We start from the raw sequence: 23,474 nt of genomic DNA on the forward strand, positions 1-23,474 counted from the left end.
AAAGGCTACACCTTTTCTATTCCACAATTGCATAATAGCTTAGCCAAGGTAATTTGAAAGCAGACTTAATGATTCCAAGAAATATATGATCTTTACACAGACTGGTTTTTAACCTAATTTGACCCTGTTTTTTAAAATCCAGAATGAAAGAGGCCATCAACTTTATTGCAATATTTTTCTTTGAAGCAAAATTTCAGTGAGCATCTAAGTGCATATTATTTTCTAGGGTCAACAAGCCTACCAGATGCCCTTTACATTTCCTCCTGCACACTCTTAACCTTTGTGGTCAGCCTTTGCTATCAGGAGGTGACAGACATTGAGTCCCAAGAAGCAATTTTCATTCCTCCAGGGGCACGATGCAGTGTTTGCACCATGTAACGCACTAAGAATTGAGCTGTTTCCTAATTGTGTTCCTGTGTGCCTTAGTCTTACAATATGGGCCTGTTCTCCTCATACGTTACCCAAAGGGAAGGTCCTGATATCTTACTGTTTTTCCATTATGTCACATCACCCTCGACGTATGTGACTGTATACTGCAGAGAGGGATCAAGCAGTCTAACTTCTTAATTGAATCTGCTCCTTGTGGGGCACACCAGACTTCCTAGTCATCCTGTAAGTCATATATCCAGGGAATCAATCATGGGCACTGTTCTGTATTTACTAGCTAACTGAACTCTTGCCCTCAACTGCCAAAGCCTCAGACTCTGGGTCTGAGCCAATTATTTCTTTTAATTGTGTGCTTTCATCCTTGGGACTAGATATACCCAAGAATTTCTGGCATTATCTTTCAGTTAATAAATCTTTAACTTTCCATTCTTGGTGCAAACAGGAGGGTACAAAGGGAATTCTTGTGTGGGAGTAGACAGATTTATCATGCTGTGTGGTTTCACAGTGGTGGAGGCTTTCCCAAAGAATTATTTTGTTTAGAGAGATTTCCACTGTATACATTCACATCCTCTACCAAAGCCCATACAAAATCTCCCAAAGGAAAGAAGCATAAGGAAACTCCCAATACGCACAGTGAGAATCATCACGAATGTAAACAAAAGGATGCTGAAGAGCTGTGATCTGCAACGTCAAGCAGCAGTGGGCATCGTCATGTAGTCCACACCAGACACACACCACCATGCTCAGGTTTCTAGGTGGGTTTCGGGACTCCAAATTCAGGCTCTCATGCTTGCATGTCCATGAACCCATCCCCCAATGCCAAAACATAGCTTTCAATGACCAACATGTCCATGAAAATACCACCTAGGGGGCTGGAGAGATGGCTCAGTGGTTAAGAGCACTGTCTTCTCTTTTGAAGGACTGGGATTCAATTCCCAGCACCCACATGGCAGCTCACAACAGTCTGTAATGTCAATTCCAAGGGATCAACCCACATGTTAAGAAAGCAGATATGAAAAACCTAGTACAAAGACTAGCTAAGACTGTGTTTTGAGCAAAAGCAGCCTTTGAGTATCTGTACACTAAATCTAGAAACTGTCCTAAGAACCCACAAGTCAGAAGTGTTATCTTACAGCAAGGCTAGTGAGAGGCTAAGAGACACAGCCCTGCTCTGTGGCCTCCAAGATTAGTGATGTTGAAGTCTGCTAAAAGCTATCCGCTATGGTTCTACTGACCATGTCACATGTGTGTTAATTCTGGGATATTGATGAGGACATATTATGGGATGAGGATTTTTTGCATAATGACTCCCACCTTTGTCTTTGTTTTACTGTTTGATCTTGAGGGATTTGAGTCCCAATAGAAGTTACAGGCCCTACCGCAAAAGGCATCTGAAAGACTCTACCTAGCAGTGTTTCAAAGCAGACACTAAGACTCATAACCAAACCTTGGCAGAGTGCAGGGAATCATATGAAAGAAAGGGAGTTAGTATGATGGGGAAAGGATAGGAGCTCTACAAGTACCAAATATATCCGGGCACAGGGTCTTTTCTGAGACTGACACTCAACCAAGGACCATCTATGGATATAACATAGAACTTCTGCTCGGATGTGGCCTGTGGTAGCTCAGTAACCAAGTAGTTTTCCAAAGTAAGGGGAACAAGGACTATTTCTAACAGGATCTCAAGGGCAGGCTCTTTGACCTCCCCCCCCCCAGGGGAGGAGCAGTCCTGTTAGGCCACAGAGGAGGACTTTGCAGCCAGCCTTGAAGATACCTGATAAAACAGGGTCAAATGAAAGGGGAGGAGGTCCTCCCCTATCAGTGGACTTGGAAAGGGGCAGGGAGGAGACCAGGGAGGGAGTTAGGGAGGGGGAGGGAATGAGGGAGCGGGATACAGCTGGGACACAGAGTTAACAAATTGTAACTAAAAAGAAAAATAAAAATTAAAAAAAAAAAAAGAAGAAGTTACAGGCCAGGTGTGGTGGCACATGCCTACAATCTCAGAATGTAGAGGCAAGAGGATCAAGAGTTCAGTGTCAGCCTGGACTACATAGAGATCATGTGTGTGGCCATTCCAAGCTCCACTAGTTTTAGCTGGTCTAGTTACAAGGGACTGTGGCACGACCATATCCACTTGAAATGGTGAGAGTCATAAAGCTCCTCGACACAGTTCCAGCAAAGCTGAGTGGATTGCTACAATTGCCGCCCTTCTATTTCTAACTTTTGGGGTTTGGTCTCTGAATGTTGCATTCTTAGGGACTTGCATTGTGATTTATCTTATGTCTTTTCCAGACAAAACTATGTCTGAGTCTTTTTAGAAAAAAAAAAAACCCATACAATTAGCTTTATCTAACCACTATTTGAAAGTCTTCCTTATGCCCTGAGTATCATTAAGCCTAGATAAGTACATAGCTAGATGAGGCCATTACTCCAGAATCTTCTTGGGGTATCTGCCCCTGACCAAACTCAAACAGTATAATTGGTGCAGGGAAAACAGAGACAATTGACAAACTCTTACTGACCAGAAGAAAAGGTTACAGATTCAAGGTCTTTCTATTATATGCTCAGAGCTCTCTGAAAATGTAGTTTAAAGATAGAGGTCATAAAGGTACACCCCTGGAGGAATAGAGCTCAGTAAATCACACAGGTTGGCTAAAATAAACTTCTTCTACTTTATAGTGTAGATGATGAAACATATAGTAAAAAGAGTTAGGTATTAGTTTTTATTATTCATAATAAAAGACCAGTTCAGTTATTTTCTGTTTGTCTGGAGTGCTTTAAACCGCAAGTACTGCCAGCCTAAAAGGAGATTGTCATATAATAGCTGTGTTTGCTTTGGAGGAGACATTCTTTAGATTCCTTAAATTGGAGTTAAAGAGCTAATAATAATAATAACTGTTCTGTTTGTATTTTCTAATTGTGACTGAACTTGTAACCCTGACATGCAATGAAAAATCAAATCATAATCTGGACTTTTGGATAATCATTAGTCTTTGTTCTGTGAGACCTGTACAAATAAAGAAGCATGAGGTTGCTAGTCAGTCAGAGCTGCTAGACCCCTGACCATCTCCGACTCGCTCCTCCCTCCCCTTGCTTTATCAGTTCCGCAGGCCACCCTGTCAGCAACAACCCTCCACCAGGGAAGGCCCCAGGCAGGACTCTTAGTCTGTAAACAGTCTGGCCTGTGGCCTGATCTTTTTATGGCATAGCTGTTAGGTATTAGGGACTACCACAGAGGGACAAAATTAAGAAAGGAGATAAGAGGAGAAAACAAATGAATCTCTGAGGTGGTCAGAAGGAGCTGAGTATACTCTGAAGCAAATAGCTGTGCTCAGAGAAAAGGCTTCAGTATATGGAACAACTAGACAGCACTTATGGGAACTTCCCCATGGGAAAATGGACTCCATTTCTTTCCCCTTGAATCCGGCTCAGACACAATCTGCCTTATGTTTTTTGTTTTGTTGTTTGTTTGTTTGTTTGTTTGTTGCTTATGTTTTCTTATATACTCTACGTTTAGGGTTCTGTATATGTTTCTTTGTGTTTGTGTTTACTTGTTGCTTTATATTTTGGTAGTTCGGGTCTTTCGTAACCTGTCCTCAGATGGTCACATTCTCCAATGTTCACTAATTCCTCATCTGAAAGCCCTGTCTTCCACGTACCCAGAGCCCACACCCACCCTCTTCAGTGACCTCATATCTTGGCCACCATCCATCACCATGTGCCAGTCCACTAGGGACATCCCAAGAGCCCAGGCTCTACAATGACCCACACTAGCCACCTCCACCCACCTCCCTGGGACCCTGATCACCTTTTGCTTCTCTTGCTAGCAACTATGCAGGTTCCAACCCCATTCCTCTCTCCATCTTCCAGGCTGCCCACTGCTGAGCCATGTGGCCTTGTATGCTGTGGCCTTGTATGCAGACCTAAGAATGTGAAAGAAAGCCCTTTCTTCCTAATGATCTTGTTCACACTTGAGTGTGTGTCTACACTTTAAAAACTGAAGCCTGAGAGGCTGAGGAAATGTTCCAGTCAGGAAATCCTTGCTTACAAGCATGGGGACCTGCACTCCATCCCCAGACTGTGCATAAACAGCCAGGCATGGTTGCAGGCACTCCTGGTCCAAACATTAGAGTGACAGAGATAGAGGATCCCTGAGGCTTGCTACCCAGAAAGTTAAGTCAAACTGGTGAGCTCCAGATCAATGAGAGCCCCTGTCTCAGAAAATAAAGTGGGCACTGAAGAGATGGCTGGACTCAGCTCTGCTCTTGCAGAGAACACCAGCTTGATCCCTAGCATCCATATCAAGCAACTCACAACTACCTGGGATTCCAGCTCCTGTGGAGCTGACATGCTCTTCTGACCTCTGTGGGCACCCATATCCATGTAGCGTGCATTCATACAGACACATAAAAGAAAAACAAAATCAGCCATTTTTAAAGTGGATAGCAACTAAAAAACAATGCCCAGAGTTGGCCTTTGGCCTCTACATGTGCACACACACAGTACATATGCACCCACACATGGGAAAATGAATTCAAGTAAATAAATAAATAAAATGTAAAGTTGAAAAAAGTTAAGCCCTGCTCTTAATGACACAGGTGGCCAGGGGACACTGACCAGTTTTATTTAAGGCCAGAGGCCTGTTGGGAAGAGATGTAGGCCCTGGTCCCTGCCTTCTCCTTTCTTGGCACAGAGTATTCTGTCCAGGGTGGAAAGAGCAGGGAGGTTTCCCACTCTGAAGACTGCAGCGCTCCAGCATTAGGAATCTCTGGCCAACTCACAAGCTTCTGCAGACCCAGGAAGAGGATAAGGGGTTAGAAGGGCTTTCTGCAGTCGCTCTGACAGAGAACTTAAGAAGCAATGGGAAGGAAATAAGGGAAAACCCTTTTCGTTACCGGCCTGGGGAGGCTCCTTCATCTTGGCTGTTTCCCCCATTTTACTCCTCACAAACGTCATGAAGATCTTCAGAGCATCTAGGTCTTTTTTCAGGGTGCGGCTTACAGGACAGATAGAGTGAGGGTGAGCAGCAGGAGGCTGGGACCTCCACATGGAGAAGAGAGGAGCCTCACTCCGGGCTGGAAGCAGGCAGCCCTCCCAAGGGCCACAGGCACTGGGATTACTGGAGGGGTTGTCCCAGAAGCACCCAAGTGCAGTATCTCCCCTGCCCACACCAGAGGACAGCCAGGAGGAAGCTCTCAGGCAGGAATCAGCCTGCCTTTAACGTGGAACACCAGGCATTAGACTGAACGAGAACCATGTCAAAGACTGACTGGGCCAGGGGTGCATGAAACAATGAGGTGCTGGATAGAGGAAAATGGACCCAAGATTCAAGCACAATGATAGATAATGTGAAAGCAGAAAATGAGATGACCGAGAACTTGCAACCCAACACAGCAAACAAAAAGTGCAGAACTGACTCTCCGGGCTGGGGGTTATGAAGCAAGCCAGACAGAAAGACATGGGCCTGGACCATGTCTGTCCCCTTGCTCAGACACAGAAAGAGCTAGAACACACCCATGAGCATCATGATCTGGTAGTGCTGATAGTTCATTCTGCCCCTGAAGGAGGCGATGGCAGAAAATGGACGTAAGTGACATGCCTCCACCCTGTGGGCAACACAGCTATATGGGCAGCAGATCTCCCACCGGGCCTTTACTGAATAAGAATTGGAACCTAACCAGGCATGGTGGTGCACACCTTTAATTCCAGCACCTGGAAGACAGAGGCAGGCAGATCTCTGTGAGTTCAAGGCCAGCCTGGTATACGAAGGAAGTCCAGAACAGCCAAGACTATTACATATTGAAACCCTGTCTCAAAAACAAACAAACAAAAAAGAACTGGAACCTAGATACTTACAGGTAAAGAATGTGCCAGGGTCCTCTCCCTCATACAGAGGCAACTTGAACTGAATACAGCCAATGGGTTTCCTAGAATGCAGGGTCCAAGTATGGCTCTCCCTAAGGCACCCACAGTCCTTCTTGACTCCTAATCCTGGGGCCCATGCTGGCTTCTCAAGAGCAAGCAATGCTGTGCTAAAAACATCTCTCATCCTATTCAGCACTGGAACAGAACCCAGCAGGGGGGAACCTCTGACCTTATGATTTCAGTTCAGTGTCCTGAAAGACAGCCCCAAGCTTGCAGAGGTCACCTGGTGTGTTGCCATGACAACACAAAAGGATGTCATTTCCCTCAGTGACTACCTAAGGTCAGGCAGTATGTGCAGAGCAAGGCTTGGAATTGTTTAGCAGCAGCAGAGAGGGTTGTGTTCACAGAGACTACTTATGTCAGGTTCATCCTGAACTCCAGCTCCTCAATACCGTTCCTTTCAAAGGTGATGGGAGGCAGTGGGTCTTTCTATTGCCATTCAGGATAGGCATGTCTCCTGCCCAGAGGTTTATGTGCCACTTTCCTAAAAGCTGGAGTAGGAGGACACAAGTGCACATGTTTGCAAAGGAGAAAAGGAGCCAGGAAAAGCGTGAGAGGCAGGAGGAGAAAGCAGTAGGATCTCAGTGCAAGATGGAGGGGTCCAAGATGCTGGAAAAGCAGGAGTCGTGGTCATGGTTATCCCCCACCACCAGCAGCAGATAGAACCAGGCAAGCAGGGCAGAGGCCTCCTGGGAGAAACACTTTCTGGAATGAGCCCTGACCACAGTCCCTGCACAGCCAGCCACCCAGAGAGAACTGAGAAATGTGATCTGGAGGACGAGGTTGCTGACAGGACAGGGCAGAATGGCCACAGCTGAGGAGGTGACAGAGACTAACACTACTGCACCAACTGAGCATGATCTGCTTCACTGTCGAGAGTCACAGTGCTTCCACAGGACAAGCCCCAAGACTCCTGACCCTGACTGCCTCTCCAACTTGTGCCGCTCCCTCTAAGGAATGTACTCATCAGTGATCTCCTGAACTCGGTCAACAGTCACAGGGGCCTTGAATCGGATGCAAATCTGGAATCAACTTGCCTGGAAGAATATTTTAACAGTTTCTCTAGAGTCCACAGTGAGAGGAAAGAAGCCTCTCCTGGGGTGTCAGTGCTGACTAGAGCCAGGACAGGACCTTCTGGCAAGCCTCTCTCACCACCCAAATTGTCTTAGCCTCTAAATGCCCATAGCGAAAAGAAGGGCATGACTGTGGCCTTGGATGCGTGTTCAAAACCCACTCCCACCCAGAAGATCCCACCAAGAACATAAAAGAGGTACTTTTTCAACATCATCTGTGCTCCCTTCAGCAAGTCTGAGACTCACCCTGGTCAGGGTGTGACCTTGGAAGCCAGTTCCTACCTCCAGCCCTCCTCCCAGGGCTGTCACCTGCTCAGCACGAGCAGGAGTCAGAGGAGGCATCATGGCTCCAACCACAGACAGCAGACCCAGCCCCACAACGAGTGTCTGCTGAGCAGCTGCATAGCCCCAGTTCAGCTCTGTGCTCCTAGCCTCCCTGCTGCTCCTGCTGCTGCTCCTTATCAGGCGGGGTGGCTCTGGAAGCAGAATCCTACTCTCCACAACCCACACCAAAGTCATTGTCCACACCCGTCTGTCCAGGAGATTGTGGTTTTGTTTGGATGGATGTGAATAGAGAAGCTAATTTGTGAATTAACCACAAAGCTGCCTTTGGCACTTCTGAGGACCCTTGTCCAGTGAGAGGGTTCCCAGGGTGGGAGGTGCCCCACCTAGAAATCTGGCACCAAGAGCATGACACAAGGGCCCCTTGGGCTCCCACACTCCCTGGAGCCAGGACCAGCCCTGGTCCTGAGGGACAACCAAGAGGTGCTTGTCTAAGACCAGGCCTCAGTTCGTACCCTGAGTGAAGTCTCCATGCCTTCCGAGTCCTCCTAAGACAGGACAGAAACACCATGAGACTGGAGACCATAGGAAGAGAAAAGAGCTACTCTGCTGGGGCCTGGTCTGAGTCTGCAGACCAGGGGCAGAACCTCCAGAGAAGGCTATCAACCATGCTTCCAATCAAAATACACCTCACCTTTTGTGGGTATGGTAAGAAATTTTGTCCTTTTTAACTCATGTTTTTGTCTCCTCAGTTTGTAAATCTGTAGGATACACTTAGTGTTACCTATATACTCAGCCTCTAAAGAGGGGTTATAGGGGTTATTTGGATAAAAACAGGCATGACTGAACATTTTTTGCTTCATCCTTTTTTTAGGATTTTGTGTGTGTGTGTGTGCGCGCACGTGTGTGTGTGTGTGTGTGCGTGTGTGTGTGTGTGTGTGTGCGCGCGCGCACGCGCGCGCGAGCTCGCACACGTGCATGCCACATAGGTGTGGGTATCCATGAAGGCCAGATAGGACATCCTATCAGCATATGGGTGCTGGGAGCTGAACCCAAGTCCTCTGAAGAGATGCAAGTTCTTTTAACTGCTGAGCCATCTCCCCAGAACCTTGCTGATTAATCTTGATTGTCAGCTTAAGGAGATGTGGAGCCACTGAGGCAGCAAGCTAGATTATCTCTGCTGACTGAGGTGGGGAAAGTAGCCTTCTCACTCCTATCTTTGCTATGCAGAGAGAGATTCTGGTCTAAGGATGCAGAAAGAGAACCCAGTGGGGGCAGAGGAGTCCTGAGACCAAGTCCTGGGCCTGGACATGCTCAGCTCTAAGCTTTAACATCATCATCTATTAAATAACAAATAACTGGCCCGATGGATTGTGTGAATCCCTGGGAAACAGCTGGGGGACCCCTGCTTATTTGGCACTTTACTCCTTTCCCAGTGGCCAGGAGAGAATGGGGGGGGGGGGCTAGAGCCAAGATATATCTTTCACAGGCATGCCTTCTTAGGGAGCCAGTTCCTCCAACGAAGCCCCATACCCCACAGCTGGATCTTTCCCAGTAGTCTCTTCCAATTTTGAACCCACTAATGGATGAAAACATTGATCAGGTCAGGACCCTCATAAGGAAACACCCTGCAAACATACTCAGAAAAGTACTGCACTGATATGTCTCCCCACAACCTATCTGATCAACTGTCACTGGGGACTGGAAAAATGGCTCCAGAGTTAAGAGCACTGGTTGTTCTTTCAAAGGACCTGGGTTTGGTTCCCAGCACCCACAGAACACTTCACAACCACCTGAGACTCCAGTTCCAGGGCATCTGTTACCCTCTTCCGACCTCCGTGAGTTCTGCACATACATGGTACACATACATACATGCACACAAAACGCCCATACACATAAAATAAAGATAAAGAAATATTTGAAAAGATCAGCCATTACATACCTTAAGAGCCAATTATTTGAAATAGTTCTTCTCAATCCCTCAACTGTATAAATCTACCTATATAATAGACAGATAATATTTACCCACCGAGTATCTTTATGTCTATATCTTGTTGGTTCTATGACATGGAGAACCAAAATAATACATCTTATGACAAGGAAAGAGTTTTGTAATTCAAAACTCTTCAGAAAATAGGAGCCTAAGCCAGCTGGCCAGAGTGAATTCTTCCCACACACCTAAAGCAGGTGCATCGATGATTTGTCAAACACTTGGAGACACAGAGAAGGGACCAGCTCTTCAAACTGTGGTGTAGGGTGGGACTCTGCGGGGCAGGCTGCTCTGGCTTTCACCTGCCACTGCTCTCTGACTGGAGTTGGCTCTGTTCAGACAGCTCTGGCTCCTGAGAGGCCTCCAGGACTGTGTCTAGCTCAAAAGCTGGAACTAGATGTGCTTCTGCAGCTTCTGGTAGCTCGGAGTCTCTTGCTGGGTCTCTAGGACTGTGAGCAGGTTCTAGAGTTGCAGTAGGTGTTGCAGCTCTGAAAGGACTCTGTGGTGAGGGTGGGTTGGGAGCAGAGGTCCAGCCGCTTCTCCTTCTGTCGCAGTTGGGGTAGACGCCTGGGTCAGCACAGCTCCACTGCTGCAGGTGGCTATGGAGCTGGCTCTAGATGCAGGGTTAACAGCCAGCCTCGTGCTGTCCTGGCCAGCGCTACTGCTCTGCCTGCAGTCACTGTCAGAGCTGGTTCTGGACTGGCTACACGGCTGTTGATGGTGCTCCTGCAGTTGCTTCTTCTGCCTCTGTCATCTGCAGGTGGCTGCAGACTTGTCTGTAGCTCAGGACCAATCCAGGAACCTCTTCTGGCATGGATCTAGCCCAGCCACAAATACTAGAGCCAATGATATGGTGGGCACCAGAATCTTCCTGGCCTTAGGGCAGGAGTGGATTAAGAAGCCTCACCTGTTGTTGTTCCTTCCAGATATGTTGGCAAAATAGTTCACACTGATGGTCCTGGTCAATGCTCAACAGGTCAAGTGAGCTTCCTTCTGACCTCTGCTGCCCAGACACACATCCAGGGCCCCCTACTAGACCCAGAGTTGTAATTGTGTGACTAGGGAACATTTCTTACTCCTGAGATCTCAATCCTCTTCAGGGAGTGAAGATGGACCCCATACTTTACCTACTGTAAAGATTCCAGGCTTTGGGCCATGCATGATAGTTCATGCCTCTAACCCAGCACTTGGAAGTTAGAGGCAGAAGGATCAGAAGTTCAAGTCATCTTCAACTACAGAGCAAGTGTGAAGGTAGCCTACATAAAACACTATATCAGAAACCAGGAAGGAAAGGGCAGCAGGGAGGCAAAGGAAGGATTCAGTAATTTGGTAGCATCAGCAAGTGTGGCTGGCCTGGCCCAAGGTAGCAGGAGAGTGCTCACTGATATGTCCCCAGGCCCACAATTCACTCCCATCACCAGAAAGGCCTCATCAGTTTCAGGACTCATTAGATGAGTAATGTGTACTTGTATAGAACAAACAGATCACAGCTAGTCATCTGAATATTGTGTGTCTTTTAGCACTAAAGCAGAGGACAGTCGACTTTCAAGAAGCTGCTGTGCACCTCACATCCACACACAGTCCTCAAGGTGAGGCTGGTCAGAAGCATCTGGGAGCCACGATCTCCCAGAAGCTCCTTCCTGGCCCATTCCCAAAGCTTTGTTGTAAAAGAGGAAGTAAATGGTCACCTCCTTGGCCCCTGAATACTGGTCAGTCAGAGGTGGCCTTTCCTCTTTGCATAGAAGCTTTGGCATAAGCAAGTACCTGGAGAGCAAAGCTCCAACCAAAAAAAAAAAAAAAAAAAGACGACTCCATGGGTAGTTTGAAAGGTCCTGTGAGCTTGGCAACACGGTAAATATGTCCTTAAGATCCACTTGGCGAGGTGGGATCTAGGATCAGACGGTAGAGTCCCAAGAGCTGGGCTAAAATTAGGAGCTCTGGCGAGGAGCGGAGGGACCACGAGAGGGCGCTGCAGCCGGAGGACTGAGAAAGGCCCTCTCGGGCTGCCGTAGGCGCTGCTATAAAGGACGTGGCGTGGCTGTGCTCGCCCTCTTGGCGGCCATGGCGGCGTGCTGGTTGCTGTCTTTGTCTCTTCCCTTGTTGACCTGGGACACCGCGGATGACCCTACGTAACTCTGCTTGCTGGCGGGAAGACTCCGTCTCGTGCTGGCTGTCGTAAAAAAGATGTCCCGTGCTTTCCCTGAGGGCTTTGTTGCCCTAATATGTGCAGCAGACTAAACGTGGTAAGAGGAAGGGCAGTTGGTGCTGTGTCCGAGGGCCGGGTAGACCACCCCCAGAAGGCTCTGGTTTGGGCTAGTGAAGCAGGAAACCTAGGGATGAGGTCATTACTGGCTGGGGCCCCAGACCCGTCTCTCCTTCCTCGTTAAGGAACACCAGGTGAAGTCGACGTTTGCTGCAGGCCCATGTAGGAGATGGAGAGATCCTGATCGAAGAGAGCTATTCCGAACCACTCTAAATAGCCAGCTTGAGATGACGCAGACCCGAGACAGTATCCTGTCTGTTCAGTGCGAGGGAGAGTGGTGTATGTTTTATTTGCAGAAAGCCTTACCAAGGAGAACAAATCATTGTGGGCCCATTGGAATATAATACAAGCCTGGTGAAATCCCCAGTGATCTTGCCAAAGTGTGTGCAGAATGGTTGTTTTCCTTCTCTAGGGAGTTTGTCTGCTGGAAGTTATGCACCCGTGAGGACGTGTTGGGGATCTTGGGTAAGTTACTAAGATTCAGCGTAACAGTAAGGCACTCGGTTCATCACCATCCTGCCCCTAGAGGCGTTGCAGGTGTGGCTGCTGTGTCACATGTGTGTCAGTAGGTGGCAGAGAGGAGAAGAGGCTATGTCTACGCTCAGTGTTCTAATTTGTGAACATCTGAATGATTAGTAGCCTAACACTGTCTGAAGCTGGAGGTGGAACCTCCACGTTGCTGACTGGCATAGGGCATTTGATGGCACCCACAAACCCCGTAGAGGGGGTGGCCTGTGAAAAGCAGGTTTCAGATAACTTGATTTGCTTCCTGGGAAGCAGAACATTGCAGCACATGTTTATTAATCCTGGCTACTCACCAGCCTGGGCTGTGGGTCCTGGAGAGGTGGCTCAGAGGCTAAGAGCACTGGCTGCTCTTCCAAAGGGCCTGAGTTCAACTCCCAGCAACCACATGGTGACTCACAGCCATCTGAGTTCTGGTGTGCAGCTGTACATGCCACAGAACATTGTATACATGATAAGTAAAATCTTTTTAAAAATACAGTGGATGTGAACAGTGATGGCATCTGACTTAGGGATTCTATTGCCATAGTCCATAACCGGAAAGCGTTGTTTTGTCATAAGTATGGCTGCTCTGCACATACACTTGCACACCAGAAGAGACCATCAGATCATGTTATAGATGGTTGTGAGCTACCATGTGGGTGCTGGGAAATGAACTCGGGGCCTCTGGAAGAACAGCCAGTGCTCCTAACCAAGTCTCCTGGAGATGAGACCCATCTCCAGCCGTAACCAAGAGGGTTTTTGGGGAAGTGGAGTTTGAGATGGGGTTTCTCTCTGGCTAGCTATCTTGATGTGGGGCTTTTCAAACTATCCCTAGCACTGGTTGCTGCCTGGTACCAGGCAGGCCAGCTATGTATCCTGTGGCCCTCACTTGCCAGGGCTTGAGTACAGTGGTGGTAAGGTGCTTGCATGGCCTGTAGGCCTTGGTCTCCATTCCTGGCAGCACAGGTCAGGGGGGAATGACAACTAACAGTGACAATGGTGGCTGCCCTCTGGTGTAAAGTGTAACTTTACTAGTTTACCTGTGGTTGAGGTCAACTGAGATGAGGTCTTAGGTTTTCCCACCCTGAACATAAATGACCCGCTTGTCCAGTCTCTCCATGGTGCACTCCCTACTTTTCAATGTATTAGTCAGAAAAACAATGCTATAGTTAGCAGCCTGAGTTTGTGCAATGGAGCTGGCAGTGTGGGGATACATTAAAGCACTGGGGTGGGACTCGCAAATATTAAAGGGATTGCTGCCTGCCCCTCCAGGCCTCCAGAGGCTCTGGGAGCACAGGGCTAGTGGATTGGGAGGACTTGCACTGATTGTTTTCTTTTCTTGTACAGGAAAGTTGGTGGCTAAGCTCCGCTTACTCTGAACGCCCAGCAGTGGCCCAGCTGAGGTAAGAGGTGGGCTGGCTCCACTGGAGCATGCTCACGTGGGATGAGTGGCTGCCCTGAAGATGCTGTCTTAGATCCGTCAGCACCACGGGCACAGCGCTGCTCAGCTGTGCCTGTGACAGTGGGGCAAAGAGCAAGTGGCTATTTCTACGCTCAGTGTTCGGAAGCCAGTGAGCACTAAGAATGGTTTATAGCCTGACATTTGCAGAGCCACGGTGAGGTGGTTTAGCTTTGATGCTGTTAGCCAGACCCCAAGGACTCACCAAAAGTTTGTGGTCAGCATGTTAGCCAGGTAGAACATTGGAGTTGGAGGGATGTAGAGACTGGGTTTTCAGAGGGGCAGGAAAATACAAGAAACTATCCATCCTTTTCATCTTACAGATCCAGAAGCGAGGAAGAATAAGGCCTACCTCTTGGCTGTGGCTCATCAGGACAGATGCAGGTGTAATTTTAAGCCATGGGCCACGTGTGGCCTCTGACCTCACCAGCGACCTGCATACAGCGACCACCCATATAGAACTTTGGGCAGCTCTACGCTTCTCATCCTGGTAGCCCACATCATAAATTATGAACTGCATTTGGCTTGCCTTTAATTGTACTTGGCAAAACTGGTGATCTGAGGTCTGGTAGCGGCACCAGGGGTGGAGGACCCTTAATTGTGAGCCAGACAGTGATAGTGAGCCAGCCTGATTTACAAGGCAAGTTCCAAGACTGTTGGAGAGAAGCCCTGTCTTGAAAACGAGATAACTGGGGGGAAGAGGGGCTGGCTGTAGATGCTGTGGCACAAATAAACTTGTTAGTTCTTAAGACTGGAATCTTTCTTTGCTATCATCACTCCCATCTTGGGGCAAATAGCCTTTTGAGTTTTCTTCCTTGGAAATAAAGCCCAGATTTGAGGTTTAGGGGCTAGAGACATGGCTCAGCAGTTAAAAGCACTGACTGCTCTTCCAGAGGACCTGAGTTCAGTTCCCAGCACCCGCATGGCAGCTCATAACTGTTAACTCTAAGATCTGACATAGACCTACATACAGGCAAAACATTAATGCACATAAAAATGAAAAAAACTTATGGGCTGGTACTGTGACTGACATAACCTACCTTGTCATGGTAGGAGACTGCTATGGGGAAGGAGGCACAAAGATACCCCTCTGCCCATTGACTTAACAGCTGAGCTGAGAAATGATTGACTAGAGGTGTAGCTCAGGATCTGCCATTGCGTGCCACAGGGATATTGCTCAGTGGTAGGGTTTGTTGCTGGTGGCAGAAAGGCACAAGAGTCCATAGGTTGGATCCTAAGAAGCAAAGGTAGCATTCAAGCCAATGACATCACTAGTGCCCAGTTAAGAGCTGTAGAGTAAAACCCTTCTGGCAGCTGTTTCATGTCCTAGCAAAAGACCCACATAACCAGGTATCAACATAAAAGCCATTTATTTACATGTTCAGAATGACCCCATTGGGCCAGCTTGGCTCCTCTGCTGGGTTGGAGAGGGGTCAGGAATGTTCCCAGATGGGTGTTCCACCCACAGCAGCCTGGAAGTGGCTGGATCCTGCAGCCTTACGAATACTTAGTGTTGGAGATCTCCCTCCAGAGCAAGGTCTTAAGGTGGCTAAGCACCAGTGAGTGGTGGGCCTCCACCTGGCTGGCCAGTCCACTCAGTGTAGTGCATGTACGAAGCTGTTTGCCCAGCTCCTCATGGAGGTCTGCAGGTGCGCCAGGCAGCAGATAATCCCTTAGCAGCTCACACACCTTGGCCAGGTTGGGCTGAATGAGGTCACCCTTGCACTGTCTCATGAGCCTGTCACATGGGGCCCTACAATCTCGCCCATAAATGCAGTCAGAGCTCTGCTCACAGTGGCGTCCCTGAAGGAAGCGACGCACGGTAGCTTCTGGTGCCACCTGCTGCAGGTCAGCCATCTTGAAATCATAGGTGGCTGTGTACCCCACATTGGCCAGTGTGGTCTCACACATGTAGAAGGTACCATAGGAACCATGGAAGAGCTCCTCTACAAATTCCAGCAGGCCGATGGCAATCTTGGCACGCCAGGGCCATGCAGGTCCAAACCACTGCTGGAGAGCCCTATGCAGCACAGATGGCACAAGCGGGCGCAAGGCAGGCAGCAGCACTGCCCCATGCCAGGAACTGTGAGGGATGCCCTCAGTGAGGTAGAGGTCCCCACAGTAGCCCAGCAGCCGGGATGCATGCTCCTTCTCCTGAAGAGACAGCAGCAGCAGGAACTCGTTGCGCTGCAGCAGGGCCCACACAGACTTGGCCTCTGCCAGGGACACCCTGCTATCCTTGTTGAAGTCCGCCATGAGAAGGATCTGGTCAACCAGTGCTGGCAGGGAAGGCAGGTCTCCTAGGTTCGCCTGGCATTTGGGACAAAAAGGAAAGCAGAGAAGCACACCCTTACCCGGCAGAGCACTGGGTCTAGCCTGGTCTCTAAACCTTAGACTGTCAGCAAGGCCTGCTGCCTGCACCACACTCATCACCCAGCTGTCTACACGAGCCCCGGGCCACAGCACTGGCCAGAGGCTTAAAACTAATCACTTGGCCCGTGAGCTGTTTACACCTCCCACTAATACCTACTTTTGCCACACCGGGTCCTCAATCTCCTGAGGCCTCCCCATTGCTTATACTCTTGCCAATTAATCCATTCCCACAAGCCCTGGTCAGATGTTGCTTGCCACCCACCCAGGTGTTCGTAGGTCTGCCCCGCTATGTAGTACAGCACACTAACCTTGAGGAAGCTCAGGGTCATCTCCCGGAACTCCTTGATGGAGGTGCCCCGGGTGGGCTTGTCAAACAGCACCAGCTCCCGCCTTGGGGCTGCATCTGGCCAGGCCTTGGAGTTCAGAGCCTCCTCAATGCCACATTTGATGGTCACCTCTTTGTCCTGCCAGAGTCCACTGTACACCTAGACAAGGCCACAGGCATGTTTCCTATAGATGCCCAGCTTACTGCCAGCAGTAGCCCACATCAGCCTGCCAACCATGCCCAGCTGCATACCTGCTGGCCTGGGGCTGAGGACAGGCAGGTCCTCCACTCCACCTTCTGCAGCTCACACAGGTCCTGGCAGACAGAGCCGGAGATGATGCCCTTGTGGTACTGGTCACACTGGGGAGACAGGAACCAGGGTATGGCCTAGGGAATGGGGCGTGGGGGTCACAGCCCCCTCTACTTCCTGTGGATCCACAGGCAGCCCAGCCACACTCCTTCAGGAACCCCCAGGAAGGAAAGAAAAGCAAAGAGAGGGAAAAGCCACCAGCAGCATGGGCATGAGGATGGGCACCCATGTCCTGGAGGCTGCTGAGGATTGGCCTGTCTCCAGGAGTAACCCTTCTATCCTAGTCTCACTGACTTGACTCGTGAGAGAAGGATACCACCAGTCTACTGCCAGACAGTTTTAACTAGAGTACACACAGGTGGCCAGGACCACAGGCGGGTCCCCCTAACAGGCTTCCTGCTCAGACCCACCTGAGCCCTCAGCAGCAGAGCTATGGTCAGATGAAAGAAAGCCACAAGTGCCATGAGAGGGGCCCTGGTCATGGTGGGCGACTAAACCTCAGGTGTTACCCTCAGGCGTTATCTCTGGTGAGCAGCACCCTCTGGGCACCTGAGCCATCCATCCCTTGTCTCCCTTATGGTGAGGCTGTCTAAGCTCTGGAACCCAGCATGGCTGGGAACTCTCAAGGTAGCTCAGGACACTCCTCTGAGCAAGTGTCCACATGCCCTATCCAGTGTTTCTCCATCCACTTCAATCTCTGTCCTGCTTTAGCCTGCCCGAAGCAGTAGCATCCCAGTGGCAGGGCTTGGCCTTGATGACTACATCAGGGTCTAGGTAGACTCACAGCCACCAACCCACAGAGGTACTGTGGAGGGTCCCATCTATGAAGGAGACCTAGTATCTCCAATGTTCCAATCCTTCAGTTACTGGCCACTCTGGGGCTTGTCCCCATCCCTAAAGAAATGGTATCCTGGGGTCCCACAACTGCTGGGACTTTAACTTCCTGTCAGGCTTGCTCTAGGCTACCTCATTAGTGGAAAGCTCAGGGAGAGCCTCTCAGCACAGATTAAATCAGCACTACCCAGCCCCTAGTCTCAGAGTAAAGGGCCTACTGGCTCTCACTTGGGTAAATTCCTGGATAAACATGGTTGCCATGGAGCCTGGTGCTGGTCAGAGCCAGGTTTAGAGGAAAGGGGAGGGGGTAATGAAGGTATCCAACACCCCACCATCCAAGAAGCTGAGCCAATCTGAAGCACTGACTCAGCCGTGTGACCCTCAAAAACAGTGTCCTGTGGCCACATGAAACAGACTCATTGGATAAAAACAGAAACAGAAAAGCCTTCCTGTCATCCCACCATCCTGTGGGTAAGCCCTTCACCACAGGACTCTGGGCCAATACCCCATCAACACCAGGACTTTGGGGGATGGGAGGCTTTGCAGGAGCCAGAGGCTGTGCTGCCCTTGACTCAGCAGATGGAGGCAAGAGCCTACTAACCCTGCTCAGTGGTCCAAGGTGGCAGAAAGAACAGCAGAGTTCAAGAGGAAGGTTCCACAGAAACCAATATAGGAGCCAGAAAGGTGGCTCAGCAGGTAAAGAAGGATCTTGCAACCAAGTCTCACGGCCTCAGTTCAAGCCCTGGAATCCAAGGTGGAAGGAGAAAGCCAACTCCCACAAGTAGTCCTCTGATGTTCACACACAGGCCACGGCCAGTGTGTGCGCACATGCTCACACGCACACGTGCACACTCACAAATTTTTTAAAGGGAAAAAATTCTTTAAAAAAAGGAAACTGAGATGGACAGTATGTTCAGCCATCCTCAGGACTCCTGTGTTCCCAGATCTCCAAGCCTCAGTTTCCTCATCTGCAGAGTGGGCCAGAACGGAGATCCACTGAGCAGCGTCTACCATGCTGAGAGCCTGGCTAGTACCTGAGACTGTACGGCCGGAAGGTGGTGAAGGCTCTCCTCTGGAAAAGAGGCAGTGTCCCCTGTCCAGGGAGGAGAGGTTTCTATCAGCAGTCACAGGTACCAGCGTCATGAGTCTCAGAGGCACACCCACACAGGCACTGGCATGCAAGCATGCCCTCCCACACATGTGCACGCACAGGGATGTGCTCACTCAACAGCAGCAACGGCTCCCCGAGAGGACAGGCGAGACAGACTCCACCCCACTGCCTGCTTTCGGACTGGCCAGGGTGTCCTCTCCAGGCCATTCTAGTCTTCCTGCTACACAGCCCGTGTTTCAACATTTAAGTCCACCCCAAGTACATGCAGCAGCTAGTTTACCCACTTCCTTCCCTTGACCTCCCCATCCTCTACTTCCCCACCTCCAAGCCCACCTCCCGCCAAATCTCTAAGGACCCCACAAGGATCAGGTCCCTGGATCCAGGCAGACTTACAATCACCACCTGGCAGACGTGCCCACGGCAGAGCTCCGAATAGGACGAGTAGTGCACATAGACCATCCAGCTGCCCACGAAGATGCCCAGCCAGACCAGCAAGACATACTTGACCCTGAGGCCTGGAAGCCGGCCCTGCTGAAGGAGAGACCAGGTAAGGAGGTGGCCATCTGTGGCTCTGCTGTGCCCATAACCAACCGCAGCCTTTGGACCTTTCACAGCTTTTCGACCCACCTGGCACCCACCACCTTCAGTGCTGTGAAGCACCTGGCTAGGCAGCACGGCCCACATGTCAGGCACATGCCAAGGTCTGCAGCCAGGGGTTCCCCATCAGGGACAAGTAGACATTTCAAAATGAGGTATTAAGACAAGGCTAAATGAAGATACTTTTTAACAGCCTGCTTCCTTGAAATGTCCTCATTCCTAACAGTCCTTCACATAAGGCCAGCTGAGCAGCTGAGCCATCGGCCTGGGGCTAGTTCAGACATCCCAGGGATATGGCCCTCATTTTTCCCACTGGTCCCCTTAGCCAGGACCATCAGGAAAAGTGGTATGAACAGCAAGGGGCTAACAGCCGACTCTTACACCTTGGGAAGCGGTGAGCAGACACGGAGTTAAACACCCACGTTCACAGCAGCAGATCAACAACAAGGGGGAACAGCCAGTACCCATCTACAAGGTAGAAGCAGAACTAGGCCTCGGCAGGAAGCCTGGCACCTGCCACCACCAGGACGGATGCACAGCAGGATACCTCCCGTGGGACTCCAGTCAAACAAAGTCCCCAGAGTGCTCAGATGCATGGAGGCAAACCGAAGGTGAGTGTCAGGGGCAGGGTAGGCTGTGGGAACACAGTGGGTGTGAGAGGGTGAGCTCTCTGTGGATGGATTATGCCAGCGGCTCCATGGCAGTGTCAACGCACGACGCACCAAGTGCACAGGTAGAGATGGACAGGATCGGATATTTTTCATACTGTGCATTCGGCCACATTTTTTTTAAAGTTGTGTGTGTGCCAGGTGATGGTGACAGAGGTAATAAGATCTCTGAGTTCAAGGACAGTCTGGTCTTCGGAGTGAGTTCCAGGACTACACAAAGAAACCCTGTCTTTAAAAAAACAAACAAACCAGGAAAAAAAAAAAAGCTGTGTGTGTGTGGTGACATTTCTGTAATCTCCCCACCCCTCCTTGGGCTCTTACAGAAGGAACCAGTCCAGGTCCTAGCACTCACTCACAACCATCTGTAACTCCAGTTCCAGATCTAATATCTCCTGACCTCCTCTTGCACCAGGCACACACATAATGCACAAAAATACATGCAGGCAAAACAGTCATACACAAAAGTCTAAAAAATATTTTAAGATAGAAATTAGGGGGGTGCGGGAAAAGCAGGAAGTCCCAGCTTCATAACTCAAAATCTTGACCAGGATGGGCCTAAGACCTTCACGTCTGTGGAGGCTCCAGGTCACCCTGTCATCCTCAACCCTCTGCCCTGATCTTTCCAGCTGACAGGTGAGAGCACCAGCGGGTGGGAAGAGGCCTAGTGTAGGTGCTGAGGACACTGGCTCCCACTAAGTGCTCCAAGCAGTATCCAGAGTTGACAGCCAGAGATGGATGCCACCTCCCTCCCGATTACCCATCCTGGAAAATGGCAGTCCCTGGAGGGAAGGAACTGGGCTTCCAGGTAGCCTGTGCCACATAAGGCTAGATATCCCACACCAAAGGTAAAGGCCAGGGATCAGCCACACAGACCAGCTTATCAGGGAGGATGGGAAAGACAGACTTGTGGGGCAGCAACCGCAGAAGGCCTCTACTGATGTCAAGCGCTTCCTGTGGCCTCCTGTCTACCCGCTGCCAGACAGAATCTGAGAATGGAATCAGCCAGCATCCCACTTTTGGATCTGGGAGTCATGCTGAGCTCAAGTCTACACTCTGCCCTAGTTCCCTTGGGGCTAGAACAAAAAGGAACCTCCTCCAGGAGAACAATGGCCAGCCCTTCTCTAAGGTTCTAGGTGACCTCTCTTCTGCGGCACAGCTCTGGACTCATGAGGCCCAGTGGGCCCTAGCTTTCAGCTTTGTCTTTCTTTCAGATTTGTTCAAGATGTAAACAGGAAGGCTGAGAAACAGCAGGGGACACTGTTGCTGTGAGCAAGATCAAAGGACTTCCAACCACAATGAAAGCAAAGGGCCAGGGCCAGGGCCAGAGACAGCAGCTGACCCAGGCTGGACCAAGGGATGTAGAACTAGAAGCCTGCTAGAAACCTGCCAGGCAGGGCCCATCCCAGGCAGGCCCCTCCCAGGACACCTTGGAACAGGTGGCTCCCCCGAACCACCCTGGTTAAGCTCTGATGGTCTACATGGCCTTTGTCTGACCCAGCTCTTCCCCAAGGCCCCTGAGCCACTGCAGATCCCCACCCCAAGGCAGGTCTCACCACAGTGGCTACTTGAAGCTCAGGCAGATTTCTGCCACTCAGTGGAGAACAGGCTGCCAAGCTCTGGACCCATATTTTTCAGGGCTGAACAGTCCAGCTCCAGCGAAGCCACTTGGAAGGTAAGAAGGGTCATTACAGGATGGGAACCACACAGTGAACTCCCTGCCCAGGGAACCCAGGCCATGTGCCAGGCACCCCAGTGTTTCCCAGGCAGAGAAACTGAGGCTCAGGGCAGGTAGGGCTCAGAAAGTGGCTCTCCCTAAGCCAGCCCCTCTGGGAACTGGCTAAAACCCCACTCCTGCCACTCCTTGGCCCACCCACTGCTGAGTCAGGGCCTATCCCTCAAAGCTAGGAGTATGGATATACCCCATATCCTAGCACACGGAGGGTCCCCAAACGCCTCAGCTCACACCCAAAACAGGGCTGAGCATGAATCACACATAACACAAGCTCAGGCCCCTAGAAAAGGAGGCAGACAAGGGCATCCTGGGCTGGAAGATATCTACATCCAATAGGCTTCAGTTCTCATCCTTTATCCAAAATTATCTAAGGCAAGTCAGGCCCTGGCAGCATCCTCCACCATCCTCAGGCTGCCCTGCGGAGAGGCCGGGCAGGCCTGGCGAGTGCTGACTCCTTCCTGTAGGCAACCAGAGGCAGGAGTCCAGACGCCTGACCCCATCACCTCAAAGAGGAGGGGCCTCTTCTGTAGATAGGAGCTGGCCCTCACTGGTCCAAGGTCACTAGTCCCGGGTTCCAACTGGTTCATGGGATGGTCAGGGGCAGGGTATGTCCCAAATTCACTACCCCTTATTTTGATGTTGCGAAGGGACGAGAGGTCTTCGGTGTGCCCGCGACGACGAACCCATCGACCCTCGGCCATCCCACTCCCAGCCCCTTCCCGTGGGGCTGCACCTGGCCGGCCGCCACTTACCTGCAGGCCCTTGGAGAAGGGGCACAGGAGCACCAGGTGCACCAGCCGCCGCAGCCGCCGCATGATGGGCGCGGGCGGGGGCTGCGGAACCCCGCGGCTGCCTCGGCCTCAGCCCCGGCCCGGCCAGGCCCGCAGCGGCCGCCGCTTGGTCTCCATGCGGGCCGCGGGACCTCAGCCCGCGTTAAAGGCGAGGCGCGTGCCTTTCTGACGGCCGACCGCGACGCACGCGCGGGGAGATGGCCGGAGGGGCCGTGCGCGCGCACGCGGAGGCAAATGGGAGGGACATGCACGCGCGTAAGGGGACGGGCGCACGGCCAAATGTCCAATCTAGCCCTCCCGCTGGGGAGCGCGCCCCTGCGGGCTCCGAGACCCGCTACAGCGATCCGGATTGAGCATGGAACACAATGGCAGGGCTGGCGCTGAGGACCTGTAGGGACCCTGCCTGCGCTTGCGCATTTCTTTCACCTTTTCAAGGGTGAAAGACGATGGATCTGCCCCAAACCCTGCCGGGTTTGCCAGAGTGATCAGTCGTGCGGCCACTGCCGCCCCTTGGCTGCACAGGGACGTGGGAAAGAAAGGACCCACAGCCCCCGCGTCCTGAAAGCCAGTTTCTTCTGATTTCTGCCTACGGACAAACACGCTCCTCTCGTGTGACTTCATTTAAGGTGGTTAGGAAGGCAGCAGCTGACCTCTTGGTAAGCGGCTCGTTGAAATTAACAGACAATAGCCAGAATGCACCATCCACCATGGCCACCAAAATGCCCTGAATGCTCACCTACACCTTTAGTGGCAGTTCTGTAACGTTGTCATTTCCGATCCTGGGGAATACTGAGGCTGACTGCCTTCGCCTGTGCTCCAATGCTGCCCATATATATGCTTTGCAAAGTGG

At 50.7% G+C, this 23,474-nt stretch overlaps 1 protein-coding gene, 1 long non-coding RNA gene, 2 other non-coding genes and 1 pseudogene across 5 annotated transcripts; 3 read left to right on the forward strand and 2 right to left on the reverse strand.

Annotated features, from left to right (window-relative positions):
• Positions 1-5,145: 5,145 nt before the first annotated feature.
• LOC129671124 (uncharacterized) lies at positions 5,146-7,904 on the reverse strand (annotated as a pseudogene).
• A 3,807-nt stretch (positions 7,905-11,711) lies between these two features.
• On the forward strand, positions 11,712-14,632 carry LOC129671441 (uncharacterized). Its single transcript, XR_008719353.1, has 4 exons — positions 11,712-11,900; positions 12,333-12,385; positions 13,772-13,827; positions 14,207-14,632. It is a non-coding gene; the product is annotated as an uncharacterized LOC129671441 (long non-coding RNA).
• On the forward strand, positions 12,436-12,568 carry LOC129671844 (small nucleolar RNA SNORA17). The gene has a single exon (XR_008719432.1). It is a non-coding gene; the product is annotated as a small nucleolar RNA SNORA17 (small nucleolar RNA).
• On the forward strand, positions 13,890-14,029 carry LOC129671833 (small nucleolar RNA SNORA43). Its single transcript, XR_008719421.1, has one exon. It is a non-coding gene; the product is annotated as a small nucleolar RNA SNORA43 (small nucleolar RNA).
• Positions 14,633-15,236: 604 nt separating the features above from the next.
• Positions 15,237-22,988, reverse strand: Dipk1b (divergent protein kinase domain 1B). 2 transcript variants are annotated; one of them, XM_055600995.1, is made up of 5 exons: positions 22,586-22,988; positions 19,230-19,364; positions 16,834-16,941; positions 16,565-16,741; positions 15,237-16,193 (listed from the first exon to the last, which is right to left on the reverse strand). In XM_055600995.1, the coding sequence occupies exons 1-5, from the start codon at positions 22,646-22,648 to the stop codon at positions 15,381-15,383; spliced, it is 1,296 nt and encodes a 431-aa protein (XP_055456970.1). In that variant the 5' UTR covers positions 22,649-22,988; the 3' UTR covers positions 15,237-15,380. The 2 variants fall into 2 exon arrangements, with proteins under 2 accessions (XP_055456970.1, XP_055456969.1); XM_055600994.1 differs by having other exon boundaries at positions 19,230-19,367.
• Between the last annotated feature and the right edge of the window lie 486 nt (positions 22,989-23,474).

This window comes from Psammomys obesus, unplaced genomic scaffold, assembly GCF_907164565.1.
Source record: "Psammomys obesus unplaced genomic scaffold, mPsaObe1.curated_primary_1811, whole genome shotgun sequence".
NCBI lineage: Eukaryota > Metazoa > Chordata > Mammalia > Rodentia > Muridae > Psammomys > Psammomys obesus.

Bases quoted from the DNA above. Each gene is read 5' to 3' on its own strand.
- Dipk1b (XM_055600994.1), bottom strand. From the start codon at position 22,648: ATGCGGCGGCTGCGGCGGCTGGTGCACCTGGTGCTCCTGTGCCCCTTC. The intron at 16,942-19,229 runs GTAAGTCTGCCT...CTGTCTCCCCAG, and splicing joins ACGTCTGCCAGGTGGTGATT to TGTGACCAGTACCACAAGGG. The intron at 16,742-16,833 runs GTATGCAGCTGG...GGCCTTGTCTAG, and splicing joins CCTCAGCCCCAGGCCAGCAG to GTGTACAGTGGACTCTGGCA.